Genomic DNA, 21,348 nt, shown 5'->3' with positions numbered 1-21,348 from the left:
GACTGAAGTCGACCATAAGCACAAGCAAAAAGCAAACAAAGCATCCCCAGGGTTGACTTAAAGTCTACAAATTTTGTGGAAATGTCACAGACATTCTTTGCACATTCAGTCTCTCAAGGATATTGGTATTTTACGGAATAACTGACATGAGCTGAGGGTCACTGCTACTATTTGGTATATGTGGACCCATTCTTGCCCCTTGCCTTTGGTCTATATTATGTCATCAGAGTCGTGTGTACATTTCCTATTGCCTACCTGAATTTAACATGGAATATTAAGGAATTGAAATACACAAGTCTTCCCCCACCCTGCCCCCAAACTTATTTTGCCCTATTATTATCATTTTATGAAGAGTTTTTTTCTTATTTAATAAGAAAACAAAATTAAAATTCCACATGCATGAAGAAAAATGTTATTAAACGCAGTTTTCCCAATGCTTAGGCTTTGTCGTCTGTGTTACTTCTCAAGTCGCTATCTAAAATAAAGGGACATCTGGGAGCTATTGAAATTTGCAATAATTAAAGAAAAGAGAATAATCTGTAAAAACACTATGCCTTAATTATTTTGCTATTTAAAATTCCTGTTCATATCTCTTGTACAGAGGCCACAGTTAACAACTGAAGTAGTAATATTTTCAGTGATGCACTTGATAATTCTTCATCTTATCGGATCACATTAGTTAGAGACAATAGTCTAATCGAGGAGACCACTTATCACTGCAGACAGATGAATCACACCAGGACTTTTCCCATATTTTGCTGCGTAAGACTTTCTGCCTGAGTACACTCGAGAAGCAGTGTGCAATGTCAAATGCAAATCTGTCTCCGTAAGAGTTTTAACCTCCGGTCATGTCCTGCCTTTGGAAAGTTGTTGGCTACTTCTGAAAATAACAACTTGATGGAAAAAAAAAAATATTCGGGAAGGGAAGGAGGGGCAAGTGCAGCTCATGCTTCTCTAGAAAGCTGGTGCAGAATAACAACTCCCAAAGAACACAGGGTGCAGGATGGAAATCTGCAGCGTGGGATGAGCAAGCTCAGCATGTGCCTTCCACGCCGGGAACTGGGGTCTCTGCTGGATCCACCACCACACCAACCTGTCCCGCAGGCAGCTTCACCCTGTGCTGATAAACCCATGAAGAGGGAGTATGAGAGGAACATGCTCTTTTTTTTTTTTTAGAACCGTTTCTTTTATCTTCTTTTTTTTTTCTTTTTTCCCTTTCTTTCCTTTTTTCCTTTGCTTTTTCCTTCCAACTTTTAAGTTGACGTTCAAGTTCAACGTGCTGCCATTTGAAGCTGAGATCATGATATATTTTCACTGTCTTTTTAGAAAGTTGCCTCTACGTACCTATTGTTCTGCTAAAAATCCTTTCAGGTGTCCTTGAAATACTAAAAAATAGTTCTCTCATTTCCAGCAAGCACAATCAGTAACAATTTTTAAGCTTAAAATGGAAATAAGAGGCTGTTTACCTGTTTTCCCCTGCACCATCTGATAGACTTCAATGTTAAAAAGGGAAAGGCATGTGCCTTTGGAGCCATTTAAACCTCAGACAAAATGTTCAATCAGACACACCGCCTCATTTCTACCCCATCACCAGCACGTCACCAAGAAAAAATGCAGCTTTCCCTGCCAAATTTGGGCAATGCTAAAGATCCATGAAACAAATGCTTACACAGATTCATAATCCAGGATTTAAGCAATCAGTGTTCTGTAGAGTACTATTCAGCTACATAAACCCAATGAACTTCAGCTTTTTGTACTTCTCCTGTAAAAAATACGCACGAGCATATTGCCACACGGCTGCCTACATTCTTCAGAAAATGCTGCAGTTTCCCACAAAGGACCAGTGACTTCAGGCATCACCACTAGCAAAGGCTACAGCCTAATTGAACAGGCTGAAAAGCAAAAAGAGGTTAAATCTATTAAGTTCTCGCGTGGGAGATGCCAGAGGAAAAGAGGAGGATGGCAGAGAACACAGTGCCGGTCCAATGCTGAACCGCCAGCGTGGTGTTTGTGGGAAGAACTGAGAGGCGGTGCTATTTTAAGATGCTACTTTTCCAGATTTTAAAACCCCTCTCCCCTACAAACTGCGGCCATAAAGTTTTCAGCAGCAATTTCCCCCCTGATATTCCAGACCAAATTCCAAGTTGAAAAAACGACAGTCCCTCCATCAAAATGCCCCTCCTAATTACAACTTCCCATTAAACGAGTGGAAATTTGAATTCTTTTTAGAAGGCTACAATTACAGCAGATTATTATGCCTCCCTCTAATTACTGCACATAAATACATACCATGTAACACAGTTTATTGTACCCTGTTAGTGTACTTACAGTAAATAGAAACCAATATGCTTCATTCAGCCCATGTATTTTGACACTCACATCAGATTTACCAATTTATCTTCATTACAGCCCCTTGCACTGTTACTGACATCCTTCTCAGAGCTACGCTCAAGCTTCACAGCAGGAAGATTGATGAGGCTTGCATATACCGATTTGCAACAAAAGCAAGGCACTTCAGAGGCACTGTTCCTATTCTGATAGCACTACATTGGCTAAAAATTAGCTGCACTAAGCCAAGACTCTGCTCCTGCTTCTCCTCCTCATTAATTACGGTACACGACTCGGACCTCGAAAGGCTGAGGTTGTTGTAACAGTGTTTTCAAACCTATTGTCTTCAGTTGCTTTGTCACTCTTGAAGACGTTTAAAGTTCTGACCATGCTTATTATTGGCAACTATTTTTATTCTTTGGAAAGGCTTTGAATAGCCAAGTGTTCCACCATGGCAAATGTTAAAAGGTAATTTCTGAATGAATCTACAGTGGTAAATTTAAACATAGTTTGGAGGAACAGAGCGATACTATGGACAGAATTTTCAAAACTGGCTAAATGGCTTAAGAGCCTGCACCATATGCGCTCATCAAGGAGAGACTAAATAGCCCCAGCACTTTAAAAGCACCAGCTTTTAAAGATGAAGAGGTCATCTCTTGCTACAGGTAATTTATCCCTCCAATCATAAAGTTTCTAAGACTGTTGCTAGAACTGCACGCTGAAGCCTGTAACACTTTTAGCTCATCCTTTTGCTAAATACAGGTCTTGCCCCAGCAATTCCCAGCCAGCTGAACTCCCCAGCAGGGGGTGCGTTTTGCAGAGGCTTTCCATGTCGGAGGCACAGGTAACCCGGCATCTGCGACAGCGCGTTCAGAAACCTCGCAGGGTGTTTTCAGAAACCTCTCAGCGCGCGCTGAGACCCACTTTCCAGGCTGAACGCACAAGTCAACGAGCTGTAGCCTGGATTCAACAACCCTCTCCCATCAAGCTGCACACGAACACTGGAAAGCAGACCAGGAATTATTGGTATTCTAGACGTCTCAGAATCAGCTGACATAACACAATGATGCAGACCCTGCATGAAATTGTTTAATTTTTACGCTTATTATCGGACCTCCATCACTCCAGCAGCTGTTTGCATACAATCACATAGCAAAATGACTAGTTTGTAAAGCTGTCAGACCAGCATTAGGAGGCATCTATGAAAAAAAAAAAAAAAAAAAAGCAGGCAGAAAAGCAGCCAGACTATTTTCCTTGTTTTTCCACAGCTCACACTCCACTAACATTCTCCACTTCTAGCTTCTTCTTTCTAGCAATTTAGCATAATACAAGAGAAGACAGAGTTAAGTGTTAACATAGAAATTATTAGAAGACAACACATAGCCAGAAGAAAAGAGAAGTAAAAGAAAGAAAGGAGGAAACCTATAATCATAGTGCTGATGTGTCCAATTATTGAAGGAAAATAAAGACAGATCACCTGAAACCTGCGATTGCACCTCACTGGGGAGTACATCGCCATTTTCATTTACTTGTAAAGCAAGCAGGTAACTCTCAGAATGACCTTTCTTGTTTCAGATGGATATTTAAATACTTCATCCCAACTGCAGACTCTTTGAGAAAGTCTGTGAAGTAAAACAATTGCTTTTGGTTTGCTTCATGTGAGAAAGTAATATATTCAAGTGGTCATCTTCCTCCCATTTCAGGAAGAACCATTCCATTAGTAAGAATCCACTAAAGCAAGAGACCATCCTGTATAAAATCTAGTGACATCCAATTTAAACCTAAGCAGAAAAAAATCTACCTGATAACAAGCCCTGAATAAAACCTGCAGCTTTGCAAGACATTACAAATGTGTCAAAAAAATTAAGGAATACCCCAAACAAAAATCCCAGAATACCCCAAACAAAAAACCAACCGCCCCAAACCAAACAAAAAATCTCAATTATTATAAAGGGGAGTCCATTTCTGACTTTCTGATGCACCTTTTAACGAAGGATCTAGCCATGTTTCTACACTCACTTTGGCACGTACTCTTTGGTAAGTGCCAAGTCCTGTGACAGCAGCCTTGGGTACCATTCAAAAAGTCACGTGGACACAGGTCCATACGTCCAAAGAAGAAAATTAAAGGAGGAAGGAAGAAGAGATGCATAGGTGACCTGGGCCCAGTACTTTGCCAAAGGCTTCTTGTGTAGTTACAAGGGGTGTCACTTAGATTCCCCTTTCCTAACCATGGCAGCCTTAAAAATACATACCCAGTCCTTGCTGGTAATTCATGTTTCCTCCAATACGGACAGGGACAGATGATTCCAGAAGAGCCACCCTAAGCCATCACGGGCGGTGGTCTGCAGAGGAGCGCTGGCACTACACACAATTGTAATGACTAACATCTGCCATCTTATTTCACCTCGTTTTCCTAACAACTTTCGTTGAAGAGGAGGAAATCCTGTTAGTAATGCAATTTGCTCAGTAAGTGCTGGCCGGTAGGGGTATAGCATCCCTGTCAAATTCAGGTAGGGAAAAGACAGGCTTATTAAAAATAATTAATTTTGTATGTAGGAACAGTCTGTCAGTGCCTCACACGCGCACTGGGCAAAGGCGAGCAGGGGTTGCCAGGTCAAGCACTAATCAGAGCTTTTCAAAGGGAGCCAAGTTTGCTCTCTCTTATACCAGACAGACTACTGGTAGAAGGGTATGAAATGAAGCCGGAAGGGAAATACTGTACTACTGGGAGACCATGGTTGTCTTGGCAATTAAGGCCTCCCCAGGGGGTTAATTACACACAGAGACAGCCAGGCATTTTAGAAAATGCTTTCTGAGCGTGCCCCAAGAAGGCGCAGAGATCCCCAGCAGCTCACTTGCTCCGGTCCCTGGGAACCCGTCTCCCAAGAGGCGGCGATGGTCAATGCTCATCAGCAGCTCAAAGGGCCGATTTGGCCCCTGGGGCCGTGTGCCTGCCAGAGCCCGATACCCTTTGCTTGCACACCATTCCCAGCTGGGTTTTACAGCAGCGTGGTCCCCTCCCCACTTCTCCAGGACACCTCGCTCTGGTGCTTCTCTTCCCCGTAGCCTGCCCTCCACTCCCCATTCACAGGCCTTGGGGCACCATATGACACCAACTTCCCTCTAGTGCACCTTCAGTCCTCAACATCTTGCAGATGGTTATTTTTTCAAACGAGATAAAATTCAGGGGAAGGAATAAATTAACTCATATTGATGAATAAAGCCTAATTCCTGTAAGCAATTATTTTTTCTTTTTGCTATTAATAGTAACACTTCCCCATCTGTATGGGAGTCCTCTGGCAAATGTGAATTTGGCATATTTCACTGAGGTCTCTGAGATAAATGCAAAAGAGACTTACAGACCTAAGATTCTCATCAGTAGTTATATTTTAAAATCAATGCCAATTTCATTCAGCTTGCGATCTTCTCTGACAGTATAAACTGGAAAGCTTGCGTTTATTTGAACACATGATTCCTTTACTAACTTTCCAACGTAATAAATCCTAAAAAGGGGAAAATCCTTTTATTCCCCTCCATTTATTTATGGCCAGGAATGTGTGACAATCTACAGCGGATTATCAAGAAAAGAGACGCCAAATTGTACAGTAATAAATTAATCCTTCTCTCCTGTGTTCTTCACTAACCAAAATAATTTGGAATTTCTAACAAACAAAAATAACCATGGATTAAGCAAAAGTATATTTTACTAAATTTTGCTGCCAGATAGTGATTGCATTGGGAACTATTTTGTCCAGATGTTTTTTAACTCCTATGGATTTGAAAAGAATTTCCTAAAAAACATAGTAGGAATGATTAATTATGTAAGACAAGATGGTTCTTTTTTACTTGTACCAATATGAATCAAGAATTCCTTATTTCACAAATAGAGAAGAGAACAGAGTCAAGGATCTTCTACCCAAAGGAAAAAAAACACAGCATGGTGTACAGCAACGTGAAAGAAAACACATGTGGTAAAACCAGTAGTTTACAAGTCTATCACTCCATATCCAACATATGTGAGCTACTTATAAAGAGAAACATTCATCCGAGGGTCAAGGGAATGGTTTCGACATTCTTCAGAGGGCAATTTTTAACTTGAAACTTGCCGTTGATAGTCCAAATAAGTGAAGGCTAAGGAATTATTCATTGATTCCGATGATGCAGTCAATGTGAGCAAGGTCAAAGTTTGCTTTCATCCAAAGGAACAGTTTGCATGTTAGAACTGAGATGCAAAGCTTTAAACATGTTTAACCTGAGAGACTGAGAATCTTGGCAGGGTTGGGGTGATTCCACCTATTTTTATTTTTATTCTTATTTTTTTTTAAAATTGCTCTGGATGTTCTAAACTTCTGTCACAAATAAAATTTAAGGGCTACAATAAAAAAAATTAACTGAAGCAGATTAGAGGTAGAAAACAAGTCTTGGCCATATTTGTTCAATTTTTTCCTGTGCTTGTGAATTGCAAAATGCATTATTTCTTCTGTATAATCAGGCAATTCCCAGCTCTGTGTGAGTCCGACATACATCGAGAGAAGGGAGAATACCACTCTCCTGGAACAGGAAGAAGTGATTTTAAACTACAAAAATCCGTTAACCTTTTAACATATATTTTCCACTTAATCTTACCTCCAAAAAATGCTCTGCTTGCTGTTCCCGATCCAATTTTCTTGACGTTGTTGTAATCAGACCTGTGAAAAAAGGATGATATTTGATTGCCAATACCCATTGAAAAATACATGTCTCTATCGACCAGAAGAAATAAATTCATTTTTCAAACACTCAAAAGGAAAAAATCTATTTGAAGCTATATCAGACACAGATTTCTTGACATCTGTCAAGCATTTTCTTTCACAGTGCAGCCATTATGACTTTCTGACTAACAATGAATCTTTAAAGAAAAAATGCTGTGAGAAAAGTAACTGAAAAACAGTTATCTGTGTATCTACAGTTAGCATGCTACATTTATTACAGTGAATAAAAAAAAACCTTACTAAAGAATCACTATTTGTCTTATGATTAAGTGCTTCAATGAATCATTTGCATTTGACTGAAATCCTTCTGTAAAAAACCTCATTAAAGATTTCAGAGTTCTCAAACAATTAATGGGATAGGATGCTGATTACTTCCACGCCAAGAATACTTGACAAAGAAGGTTATTTCTGTAATAACTACTTGTATACATAATGATTTCCAAATGTAATCATTCTAATGCACTAAAGGTTTTGTAATACAATTTCATCAATTTGTTCCATGCTCAAATTGAGTCTTTAAAATAAAGTACCCTTTTACTTGAGGATGATCAAGATATCTTTTTTTAAAAGCAATGTACTTTCACAAATGATTAACCTCTTCTGAGATTTATACCAAGGAAAGAAAATGAAACACTTCCAAAGTTCCCTCAAGAAAAGCAATGCATATCTTCTATGAACATAGCTTAGTATTTTATTTTGTTCTCACTAGAGATTTAAAGGGCAGATTTGAGTTTTCCCTCATTCACACAAAACATTTCTTTGGATAGGAAAATGCATCATGTGCTCGCTTTGTGCTAGATTCTGCAAGTGCAAAGGGACCACCTTTTCCTAGAGATAAAGCTGCTTTTTGGAGACAATGCTAGCGGACAAAGGTGTTCCTAAGAATTCCTCGTCCCTGAGATTGCCAAGGAAGACAAGAAAATAAATATTCCCCGGATTACCTATTGTTTATTTAATCAGGCCAGCCAAACATCTAAACACAAACCCATGATGACCCTAAATACTTCAAAAAACCATCAGCAACACCTTACACCTACATAACACTTCTAGTCCCAGAAGGCTTCTACAGCCACAGCTCCTCAGACACTGTTGCCTTCCCCTTGGAGGAATCACTGTCTATTTTGGTGAGATGGGGGAAAGTATTACTTGAAGTAATGGGGTGAAATGAACAAAGGAAAGTCCGCTCTCCTTCCAATATTTCAGACTCATTACAAGACCTATTAGACCACAGAAGCGCTGCCCAAGGGGAGGTCACAGAAACCAGAGTGGCTCACAACAATCACAAGGAAGAACCTGGTGCTGGCAAAAGGCTGAAAAAACAAAACAACTGGTATTGCCTGCATTGAGCAATTCAAAACAGTAACACCATATGGGAGACATCTACTCACTGCACGAGTTTAAACAGACATGACAGCATGGATGACAAATTGGTGTCATTCACACAAGATCCTCCCATGTCTAGAGAGAACACAAACATACAGGGAAGAAGTTCATAATTACGAAAGTTCAGCCCCAATAAATTGATAAAGTAAAAAAATTTCAAATTCGAAATACCCCTGTTCACCACATGCATGGTCACTATGGATATTTATCACGCACAACATAAACACGCTAAGGAATATGATAATTTTTTATACTATCTTTCACTTGCTAATGTGCCACTATGAACTCCACCTACCTTCTTCTTAAACAAGAAACGTCTAGCTGTAAATTATAGAAGGTCTCTGTCTTCATCATCTTCTTCAGGCAGAGGAATTCAGATTCCTTCTGAAGACCAAGAGCTAACATCTGAAACTGAGTACCACTAACTGTCAGAATGACTAATGCTTGTCTTTCACTGGTAAAACTAAACCAACCACTACTACTACTACTACCAACACCACCACCAGTACTACTACTGCTTCTCCTTAGAAAACTATTGTTATCACTAAAGGGTTGGGGTTTTTTTGTTTTCCTTTTTCAGCGTAGAGCCTTTTGGACTGCAATGATGGTCAAAGTGTCTTCAGACCTGAATTTCCTTCTAAAAGGTGTTGTGAACATATGGCAAGTCTCTACAACAGAACTGCCTGTATTTTAAATGTAGCAGGTCTTAATAGATTTAGCACCAAGACATAACAGGTGGTACGAAAGGGCAGGTAACCAGCCCATCACCATCAGTTCTGCACACCTGATCCTGAAGTATGGTGCTAGCACAACTAGTTTTATTTGCTTTAAAGACAGCTCTGCATACGACTGCCGGTTCTGGGTAGCTTCATTAGGTTGTAACAATACTCTATAGAAATAATTGGTCATTTGTATGTGCAGTCCCGGGGCCTCTGGTTTCCGTTCCTGTTCTCTGAAGGACTCTCCTAACCGACACTCAGAGTGGCCCCACTGCAGTCTCCTGGCTGCTCCCTTCCACACACATTCTTGAGGTCACGCATGGATCATGCTACACAACACTACTGTTCAAAATATGAATATACATAAAATCAGATCTCAACTGCTTGTTAATATTTATTAACATAAATAACTTGTTAATATTTATTTAATTATGGACACATATTGGTATGGATGTGAACCTGATCCTTTCAGATTATAGAACTGTATTTAAAGGAATTCAGTTTAAGACCAGTCAACAAAACTGAAAAAAAGAAATACAGTCCAGTTATAGCTCAGACTACCCACTGCTTTACCACTCCAGTCTCAAAGAAATTAGTTCCATGGGTCTTACAAAAACCTTGCTGTGTCCTTCCCTCCTGTATTCAGTACTGCACGCCGTAAATACATAATAATGGTAATATTTATTTTAGAGATACAGGGACAACTGAGAGAAACTTGGCTTTGCACAAGAGAATATATCCCAGTTGTAGTTCTCCTCTAACTGTATTAAATCATCATACTCTGTTACGGTATAGAGGCATTATCTAAAGAAAATAACACACAGAGAAAAATAAACCCAAAGAAACGATGTTATGCTGCACTGCTGGTTATGATATAAAATCATAGGGGGACAACGTAAAAAATGACCCTTTCTTTTTTCCCATCTTCAATATGTGCCGTAGCTCTTCTAGACACAGCCATCTGGACAACTGTCCAAAGCCAGCTGGGAAATATAGCGTGCATTTATCACAAAATAGTCAAAAACCTTAACAAGCTTCAAAAGTCATAGGACACCTCTCAAATGGTTTCTCTCAAATTTCCAGGGAAACATCACGGTCCTGCTCAGGGCAGGAGATATTTATAACTGTGATGATTCTTTAAGAACAGCCGTGAAAGTGAGGAAGAAAACTGGATCCAATAGAAAAGTTATTTACAATAAACCCATCAGCTCACAAGCAAGGTTATGTGATTCTGTTCTCAGCATTTCATACTTTTCTTTGACTTTCTGAGTTAAAACACCTCTCTGTGCATCCTGGCACATCGGTTCCTCCAGCCATATAAATGAACTGTTTTAGTGAAACTCTAAAATATTGTTTGACCCAATATTTCAGCTTGGAGATAACTATATGTTCTTACATAACTTGCTTTTCTACAACACCTGTTACTTTTGCTATTGGAGTACTTTTCTCACCCTAATAAATGAACAATAACTGTTCTACTCCCATTAATGAGTTTGGAAATGCTGGCCGGTGAATAGGATCACCCCACACAACATGACCCATTGTACTGCAGGACACGGTGACAAGTCCCAGCTGACACCTTCCAACATTTCACTGCATAAGATCATCATCCTCTCCTGCATCCTTCCCTTTTCAAAGGAAACTCAGCATGTGGACGAAGGAAAAATAGCAGTGTCCTTCACTCCATCACCTTATAATCTGGATGGGAAAACTAGAGATGTGGGGTGGGCAACAAGGCAGACCAGCCTTACAGCTTTGGTGCAGCCACAGTGACACAGAAGAAAGAACAGGACCAAGACTAAGAAATCCTGACACTTTAACCAATACATCAGCCTGTAAAATTTTCAGCCAATGCATCATCTTGGAAACAAATTACTAGTTATTAGGGCTCAGACACGTGATCAAGACATTTGAGCAACACTTAGCACCAATGCTTAGGATAATGCTTTTAGCACATCGCAGAAGCAAAGTGGAAAGAAGAAAAAGGTTCAGTGAAAGAGATCAACCCCACATGAGTTACTTGGCATTTGCAACGATTGAAGTATGTACTTGCTAGAGTGCAAATGAGGAAACGTAACTTATTAGCAAATGGTAACTTAATCGGAACGGTGTGGTCTTAGAATGTGTGCGTGTACAGATGACTGAAGATGACATAACATCAGGAACAGTTATGAATTCAACAGTATGACTAATGCTTTATACTCAGGTTTTTTCTTTTTTTAGAAAACTGCTTCTTTATTAATAATAAAGCCAGTAAACCTGAACGAGAGAGCAGCAGCTTGTTGGTTGTATTGTGTCAGCTAAGGTATGCTTTGTTATTCACAAGTGGTATAATGTTCTGTCTAATACTAAGTTTTTTTGCGATATAGTCTATGCTTTTGAACAGTAGTTCTGCTTGGATGCTTAAACGCGTTGCTATGCTAAATGTGTATATCTGAGGAATATCGCGAAGTACACATTGCTCTCTGATAACACGTAGGTAATAGGCTCAATCGAGCGCAGTTCCACTGCAACCAAACAGCTCTGTAAATTTATGCTAGCTAAGAATCTCTTTCAAATGAATGTAATCTTTACATTTTTATTTTTAGTCAAGAATGCATGCCAAAAGCACAGAAAATTATTAACTTGTTTAACATAAACAAAGCAAGGCAAACAAATATATACTCAAATGTAATTTGAGACTAACATCTTTCATTTCAAAAAGTTCAGTAACTATATTTCCATTTGCATATCCAACTTATTCCTTCCTCAGGAGATTGTGATACTGCCATGTAATCCTGCCAGAGCTCCAAAATTTAATTTGAATTCTGGCATTTTTGCCAATCTTTATCAAAGTTTGTTTTGTACACTACTGGAAATATAAATATATTTTATAGGATGGCCTAAAGCTAACAGAGATACTTATGTTTATGGTTATTTTTATTATTAACTTGACAACAAATGTGGGATAATATGCAAGCAAGGTGAGAATCTTGAGAAATGCAGACAGAGTGAAAACACATACTGACTTTTTAAATCTTAGGTGAATTTGATGCTGATCAAAGTGAAGGTGACAACCGAAGACGGGGGAAACAACACCAAAATCGAACTAGCCCAAATTGTCATCTGAGGATCATGTATTTGTTGGACCACGCTATTTTATAAATTCCATAAATTATCACCCAGAGCAGACTATGCACATAAGCCTTAATTTATACGCTGGAAAAGTTAGATGTTTCTTTTTCTTAACAGTTTCTGTTTTGGAAAACTCAAGGCATTTGCTACCACTGTTCCTGCAGTCAGAAAGGGTGATGGCACCTGGACAAATGTGACCCTGCTCACTCCGCCTTCGCTGCTTTAATTAGAGCGGCCAATTGCCAATTAGGATTTTCCAACTGAATAATCCAGGCTCTGCCTTCAGTTAGCTCTCTTGTTTCACAGAAGGGTCCTCATGCAAATAAAACCTTTCCATGTCTGTGTGTGCTTAAGTTGATAGACCATGCTATATAAATACATACGTATATACTGTATATAGTCAAATATTTGAGTAGGTGTATGTACGTGTGTGACTTTTTACATCTACTCAATGAAGTGAATGTTAAAAATTATCCTAAAATATATGTATTTACAGAGGTGTATTTAGCTCTGAAGTTTACCAATGTTCATTCTTTCAATATATGTGCATTATTTGAAATAATCTCTGTAATAAGCAAGTTAATTCATGGACTTGGAGAGCCACAGAAGAAAAATTCACCAAGGGCTGTTAAATGCAAAGGCTATGGCAGAGGAAATTGCTAAGCACCGCATAGCTTGAACAACTGTACACAGAGGGAAGCACTGCTGTGGGTTTGCTGCTTCTGATGCTTATTCTCTACACATCCAGATCAGCCCATGGCTGTAGGTGCGACAGTGAACTAAACTGACCTTTGGATTAGAAGAAAATCACATATTTTTCAATACTATGACACTTAGGGACCAAAAATCAGTTTGCCACAGGCTATTTTCTAACACAGATTGAATTTCCCTAATATGGCTACGAAGCCAAGGAGAGTTCAATAGCCTTCTCCTTATGAAATTAAATTATTTTTCTTCAACCTGTGGATGGATAACCTTACCTGAGCAGTTTCCTGAACTACTGCTTAAAAGATAACAGAATCTGGTATGGAGAGACAGCGTATTTTACTGGTGTCTCTGGAAGTGTTGCAAATTTTATGGTATGAAGAATAAATTTTTTAAAAAATGCAATTTTAAAGAACTTGTATTAATTTCTCATTTCCTAACTTTGTTTAGATGAAATATGAAAAGAGTATATGACAGGTAACGAGCAGGCTAAAGTAAAAAAAGCCCAATACGTTCCTCTGTTTTAAGCCAAAGCAACGTCTTCCCCTTCCCTGGCAAAAGACTAACAGGATGCAATTTACAGCACGTTTTACTGTCCATTATTAAATCATGGTTTTCTTTTCCTGCTATGCATATTCATAAAAAACATTTCATTAAAAAACTACAAGTGTGGGATGGGTTAGACGTACGACCAGGGAATTCAGGTTATTATGCAGGGTTTGATTGAAACTTCAGAATATATTGCCTGGCTGAAGTACATGCTTTACACCCTCCCCACTCGCGGAGTTAGGGTCTTTGACCAGGACAGCCAAGCAGCACAGGACCATGTTTGTCAGGGCTTATACATCACACCCAGCCAGGGATGGTCTGGATGGATTAGCCAAGGTCTCGCCTCAAAGATTTCCAGTCCCTGGTTGCTGGGGGAAACGTTCTCCTCATTAAGATGCCGATCCTCATCTTCAAAGAAAACAATTTTGAAATGGAAAACAAGAATATAAAATGAGAGGGCTTTCTCCACAGAGTTCTTGTGCCCCGCGAGATGCTCTGAACATCCTGCAACACTGATGTTATCTCGTCGCAGTCCAAAGCGCATGCGGGTCCCAATCTGCCTTTCTCAAATATTGTAAGGAACGAGGATACAGACAGGAAACCACATGAAGATATCAAAGGAAACATTCCGTAGTTACCCTTGAAAGCTCTGCTTGGGGAGAAAAATGCCTTGGGATTGTTTGCTGAAAATATGGGCCTTTTAACCCAAACAGTTAAACAGACAAAAGGAATAAGCAAAACGAACACTGCTTTTCCAAAAATGTTCCATAAATTCAGGAACTGATTATACTCACTGCTCATTCACCACAGCCCCTAGGCTGAATTTGCAGAAATTCATATGGGAATGTACGCGTTTACTGATGAGTTTACTAGAAATCTCAAATATTTATTAAAAGTACACGCAAAGGTATGAACACAGCCTTTCCATACATATACGGAACACAGAAAAAAGTTCATGTCTCTTGAGAAATACAGCCATCAGCTGTCAACTGCCCCGCTACTGTCTGAAAGTAAATTTAAGACTTTAGATGGAAAAAAAAAGGGGCAGCCACAATAAACAGCGTTAGGATTTTCCACCATATATTCAGGAAAGTAAAACTATCGCGTATTCCTAACCACAGAAATGTCGAAATGAATAGCAATAACCAGGGTAATTTTATTACCCACAGGCAGTGAGAGGCGTTGTAAACACTCTAACAGCACATTCATCTCCTGCAATAAATTAGGGATCGACAAAATGAAATTGAATTTCAAAGATAAATGATAGAAAACGATGTACATTTTACTCGGAGATGTAAACAAACATATCATTTTATATAATTACACATGTAAACCTCTAATTTAGAAAGACTGTATTCTGATCTAAATGAATGATACTTCATTGCACAAGAAAGAGAACCCACCAGGCGAGCCTGTGCAATTACGTGGAGGACTGCTGCCTTATTGTTTTTCCTGAGGTGACAATGAGAGTGAAATGACCTCTTTGAAACAAGCTGGGTATAAAAAATGATTGCTTTTAAAAACAGTTACGTTTTCTAATGTGTAGTTACGTCTGGGGAGGAAAAAAAAAAAAAAAAAGAAGCTGAAGCGAAACCTTTTCATTCCTCTTTGGTTTTCGCTTCTGTCTCCTGTTAAGAGTTCCCTCAGCTTATTGCTGAAAATATCAAAACTCTGCAAAAAATACACATCAAACACTTACTTCAATGAAGAATTTGGATTATGCTTTCCTTTAAAGGCAGATTCTGGCTTTTTTTTCCTTCTTAGAATCTGTTTAAAATGACAATATGCTGTACCAGTCTGTTCAGCCTGGTGGAACAGGGGACTCGGAGGGACTCCCTTTCGTCCCTTCAAAGCTCCCCCAGCGCAGTCCTCAGCAACTGCAGGCAAAGCCACCACTCTCCTAAATATTCTTCTCCATTTTAAAAGTGGCCAGGTTTTCTGTTCCCCGTATTCCCCCTGGAAGGCTGTTCGGGAACAAGACCACATGGCTGAAATCCCCTGGTTTCCAGATAGACTGCGTTTATGAGCAATTTGCACCTTCATTTTGGTCAACGAAAGAAGCCGAGCTCCTTTGGCTTCCTCTCACCCAATGAATTTGCCATTGCCCCTCCTGCATTGCAGTTCCAGCCCTCATCCCTCCTCAGCTCAATGGATGGAGGCTGAAGACTGCACTCCAGATAACGTCTACGCAGGCCTGGTAAAGCAGCCTAAATACTGCCTCCAGCGGGCGCACGCCTCGCTCAGAGCATCAATCTTGTTACTAGTCCCCTAATGCACCGTTTTGTTTACTCCACTAATTGATTTCTACTCTTTGAGCCCTCCGGGATCCTTTATTTCTTATTTTTTTTCCCCAACTTCACCTGTTTGGATGATGCCTGCTAACTCTGGACCAGAGCAATCTCCTACTTTTGAAGCCAGCATCATTGAATAAACCACCAAACAAGATCGTTTGTCTTGCCAATACTTTAAATAATCTGTTAATGTGTGCCCTTCAGCACGCAAATTCCTCTTTCAAGACTCATCATTTTTATTTCCTCTTTAGCCAGACCCATATGCACATGCCAATTTGACTATTAATCTCTATGTCCTCGTACCTCATAAATTCTGCAGTGCAACCATATCCAATGCATTACGGAAGTCCATGTAGATGATACACAAGAGCATTTCTTAGAACACCATTTATCTTATCAATGACATCAAGATAGGCTGACACGATTTACTTCTGGTAAACCCATGAGCACTTTTATCCCATTTTCTATTTATTTCCATGTTTTTAATTATACTGTCCTTCAAAATAAGCTCAAAAGCCTTGCAGATGACAGAGGTCAGACAAATAGTTCTGTGCCTGCAGGGATTATTTCTTCACCCTGTCTTCCTGCTCTTTACCACTGACATTTTATTTGTTATCTCCCAGTTGTATGGATCAAGTCCCAGATTCCATAATACCCCTCAATAGTTACTTGCTTCAGGAGTTCAATTTAAGGTGCCGGTTCTTTCAACATTTCTGGAGTGAAGATGATCATAGTTATTCTTACTTGCTAAGAGAGAAATGGCAGTGAGTTGGGTTTGGCCAGGAAGAAGCCAAACCCCAAATAGCTCTGGACAGCAGGACGCACTCTGCAAACCTGCCCGTGTCAAACCACAGTCACCACCTGACTGTGGTCATTTTGGACCATAAACAGCTTCAAGCATCTCACTGAAGTGCCTGAACTCAGGTGGGATGAAGCTAGTGCTCAAACTGCACCTCCAAAAGGCCTACCCTCAGAAACGATCCCTCCGGGGCGGGGTGGTAGAGCCACCATCAAACACACAGGGTCTGCAATCCACAGCCATAATTTTTAAATGAAAAGACCGATAACACTCAAAGTGCCCAAACTGGCTCCCCCAGCACAACTAATGGGCAAGTTCTCCGTGGTGTCATCGTAGCCTGAGTCATCTACCAGGGCTGTGATGCTCTGAAACAACTGCGCAAATGCCCTTGAGGAACTGTCATGTAGGGGCTTAGCTCTCCTAAAACACTTCACATGGAAGTTCACACTTTGCGGGATAAGAAGGTTTTCAAGTTCAAATCCTTTATTTAGGCTTAAATGAATACATAAGAATAGAAATAGCATTTGTATCTTCTTTTGTTTTCTTCCCTTACAAAGTGCAGTGCCGCCTAAAAACCTAATTGCTAATATGATGCCTCAGCACAGATTTTAACATCCCTGCATCGCTTTCATTTTCAGGGAGAAATTACAGAATTCTATTTGGGTTATAATTAGCATATAATTATTACTGGCAGGAATAGCTATAAATATATATAACTGGTGGCTAGCTTGGTAACCGGCACACATAATCATTATACAATTTTCTTTAATTTTTTTGTGCACAAAGGCCTCATAATTCTGCAAAAGCGACGACTGAGCCTAACTAGACTCTGGTTATAATTTATGCTAATTAATTTCACTGCTTGCAAGAAAGAAGACTTACATAACATCCGTGGCAGGGGTAGGTGGTGCCACTTTCAGTGGAAAGGGGCTATGCAAATACTCTGCACCTCGGGCCTGAATACTGCATGAATTATTGTTCCATCTCCTTCTCTGGCATATTATGATGTAATAACAAAGGAAGGAAAAAATAATAACAAAAAAGTCTCCAATGTACGCTTTTGTACAACATACGCATAGGTCACAGCATGATGAAGTCCTGGTATTTTCCTTTCTCAATTGTGGAGGAGGTGTGGGGAGCGCAGGGCACAGCTGTCAGTTTTTCCTCCTAATTTAGACACCCTCATTACCTTTTAAAGAGAAGTGATTTTGCATTTTTCCACGCACACCCTCAAACGAGCACTGTTCTTCACAACAGGAAAACAACCCCAGCTTTTCCCCCAACGGCGCTCAAAAGAAAGGCATTGATCCCTCATTACCAGCAATTGTCTCCAGCGCAGCAAACCACAGCGCTGGGAGAGCGACGCCTCGCACAAACTGCACATTCCCCAGGTCAAGTCAATCTCATCTTCATCTCTAATAAAAAAATGATTCATCGGCGAGGTGACCTTCCTGATCCAGAGGCAGAACGCAGAGCTGTGGAAAGAAGCCTCATCGAAAAGATATATGGCCCCGTTCCGTGACGCGCAACTCGCAGATAGACCTCAGCACTGTCAAGATCCGCTGCCCTTCCCAAGGTGGTCTCCTGCCTAAGAAACCATACTGAGACACCTCTGCTTGGTTTCCAGCTCGCCCTCTGTCTTGGTCTGTAACCTTACATGAGATATTTTATCACTTCGTGCTTCAGTTTTCCCTCCCATAAAACTGGGATAATTGATATCTTTCTTTGCAAAGTGCCTTGTGATCTATAAAGGAAAAAATGACGTGTAAGATATTATTATTAACTAACAATCTCATAAAGCTCAGCCATAACAGCACTAAGCATTTTCCAAAATTTATTGTTAAGTAAGTAAAGAAAATAATTTCTTCAAGGACTGAAATGAATTCCTTTGCTTTCCAGGGTTTTCTGCTTTCTTTTTTTTTGACTTCTCTGTGCAGGGATTTATTTAAATTGTTATCAATGGGTAAAATATAGTGTTAGCTCTGACCCCCCACGTCAGTGGCTCAGCACATAACAAATAGCACAGGAAAACTAGAACAGGAGCAGCAGCTGCTTTTCTCTGCAAAGCCCATCCAGTACCTCAGCCTTGCCGAACTGTCAGAGCAGAGAGGCAAGAGTGGGTCCTGGGTACCAGGAAATCTTTGGCCGAGGAAGAGGGGCAGAACCAGTTATCTGCAAAGAGATCTCTCTTGCTTCAACAGCAAGTGAGAGGTGGGATCCTCAGGCTGAGCTCTTCCCCTGTGCACGGGCAGATGGAGCGGAGGAAGGGCAAGCAGACCCCATCTTCAGTTGCTCAGTCGGGGGTCTCAGCAGCATCCCAGGCACCGTCCCTGCTGGCTGCTATTAAATGACGCTGATTTATTTACAACTCCCACAGTGACTGGGGAAGAACCTGAAGGAACTGGGATGTCAGCATAGAGGGGACGGAATGAGGAGATGTGCACTGGGGCAGGATGTGAACATGCATCAATCCCAGCAGAGGAGGAGACTGAAAGCAGGCCATGTTAACAAGCCTCTGCCACCAATGGGGCTGATGACAGAGGAGTAAGGGCCATCCATCACCTAATGAATGAGGACAGAGTGGTGCTACTACAAGGGCTGCTTTTGGAACAGAAGATGCATCTAGAGGCCGTGACAAGCTGCTGCTGGAAGTACTGCAGCTGTAGGGACAACCAACACTCACTTTTTACGTTCTCCTGCCTGAAGCACAGCACTGCTGTTTTGCTCCATCACTGCTTATACACTTCTTCTCCTTTATACTTTCTACCTTCTCCTTTTGACTCTTGGTTAGTGCACAAGTCCTCATATTCCACTTCTTCACCCTCTGAAGGCCCCAGATAATGACGTTCACCCAGCTGAAAGAGGGATATATGTGACTTGATCCACCTGTGCTTCTCTCCTGGTCACACAAATGGGGCTCTGAGGTCCTCACAGACCTGCATGCAGAACTGTGAGCCCAAGAAGCAACCAAAGCTACTCCTCTATTCCTTTCTTAGTCCTTCCAATTGAGTAAATCAAGTCTGCTTAGCTACCTCCCTCCTGTACAGATTCCTGTCAGAAATATTAAGATGGATATGGATGAAATAGGAATGGAAACGTACGTGTGGGAAAGCACCAAAAGAAACAACAGTCAGGTTTAAAAGAATGGTCTATGTTGATAAACCAAAGAGATGACTGGCAGCAGTCAAACAGGTGAGCTCTGGCAAATGTGCTGTGTGGATCAGGGCAGAGGGCTCTGATAAGGTCCCAGCACTTGACGACCTGTCAGCAGAAGACCTGTGGTCTGGTAATGGGAGGAAGGCTACAAGGTTACAGCATGTCACATATACTATCATCCTAAGAGAAAGACAGATGATAGCCCTGAAGATATCAAAGATAGAGATGAAGAAAGCGAGCAATGATTTAGAGGGACAGAAGTAAGCAAGATTGTGATGCAAAGATAACTGTAAATTCCTAAATGTTTTAAAAGACCTGTCCAAAACTCAGTTCCTTGTTGGTCAAGAAGAACCCAAGAGCACAGGGAGGACTTCAGTTTCCCACACGAGTCATCTTGGCCACAGCACTTGGCTACACATGCCTTGCTGTGTAGGGTATGAGAGTGTAAGTAGATAAAACCAACTTACAGAGCAAGTTAAAAAAAAATAAAATGCCCTTCTCCTTTCACAGGGTCTCACACTGAGTTGTGTTACACTTAACTGTGATACTCTTATTTCTGCGAGTTTTAATCTAGGCAACTTCTCAATAAAATGGATGCCACGTTTAACTATCCTGCTGACCACAAGCTGAGGAGAACCATGAGGATAATACACACACCCATTGTGAAACCTATTCTGCGCTAACCTATCATGACTCAAAAGCTGGTTGTTATTGCACTACTGGATACAAAGGCTCTGAAGCAGAGTGGGATGCTTGGTGTGCTCATTTGCATCTCATTACCCAGCATGCTCTTCCTCCTCAGAGCTATTTTCATAGCGGCATTGTTGTCCGAGCCCTGGGAACAAGTGGAAAGATTTGGTGACTTTGGATGCATGCAGTTCTTTTCTACTTGCTTTGCTCCCTCTTTATAATGAAAGGCTTTGCAAAGTGGCGAAAATGAATCAATTTTCCATTTTTAAGGCTGTATGGGTGGGGTTTTTTTTTCAGCAATTTAAGCTATCAGGAGCAAATCTTGAATAACAAATAAGATTACAGAAATGTGAGCCTAATGTTCCTCTCTAAAAGGTGCTCAAGCATGAAGGTTTTGATCGGAAAGTAAGAAATGAGATTTAACTTCCTTCTGATTTAAGCTTCGTTTGTACAAAGAACCTATTCCAGCAAAATGTGATTGCAAGCTCATTATTCAGTGAAGGGCAAATACCTTCAATCGCAATCCAGTAAGATCAGCAGCTTTCTCTGTGTGTTACAAGCCTCAACGAAGGGAACTGAACATACTGGCTTCTGTCATTGTCTACATCTAAGACTTGTGATGATTTCACCCTGTCCAATTCATTTCAAAAGCTGTAGCTTCCAATTAAAAGTATAAGTTGTCAGCCAGAATAAGTGTCTATCATTTGAGCCAGAGCAGTTTTGGTTTCTGGCAGTTTTACTGCATCAAAGGGTTGATTTACAGATCAGTTACAATTTTTTTATTCAGTACTAAAGGGAATAAAACTGCCTCAGACACAGGACTCAAAACAACACTAAGTTACTTAAGTTTTCCATAGTTTTTG

General features: G+C 40.4%; 1 protein-coding gene across 3 annotated transcripts in view; it reads right to left on the bottom strand.

The window, feature by feature from the left end:
* The window catches only part of FAT3 (FAT atypical cadherin 3), a 357,170-nt gene that overhangs the window by 131,744 nt on the left and 204,078 nt on the right, over nucleotides 1–21,348 (bottom strand). For all 3 annotated transcript variants that reach the window (XM_054187680.1, XM_054187684.1, XM_054187685.1), the window contains exon 4: nucleotides 6,955–7,016. In XM_054187680.1, the coding sequence (XP_054043655.1) occupies nucleotides 6,955–7,016 (62 nt within the window). The remainder of the gene's footprint in view (nucleotides 1–6,954; nucleotides 7,017–21,348) is intronic.

Source organism: Rissa tridactyla, chromosome 1 (assembly GCF_028500815.1).
Source record: "Rissa tridactyla isolate bRisTri1 chromosome 1, bRisTri1.patW.cur.20221130, whole genome shotgun sequence".
NCBI lineage: Eukaryota > Metazoa > Chordata > Aves > Charadriiformes > Laridae > Rissa > Rissa tridactyla.
Note: the sequence above shows the minus strand (reverse complement) of the source record. Positions and strands in the feature narration are given on the sequence as shown.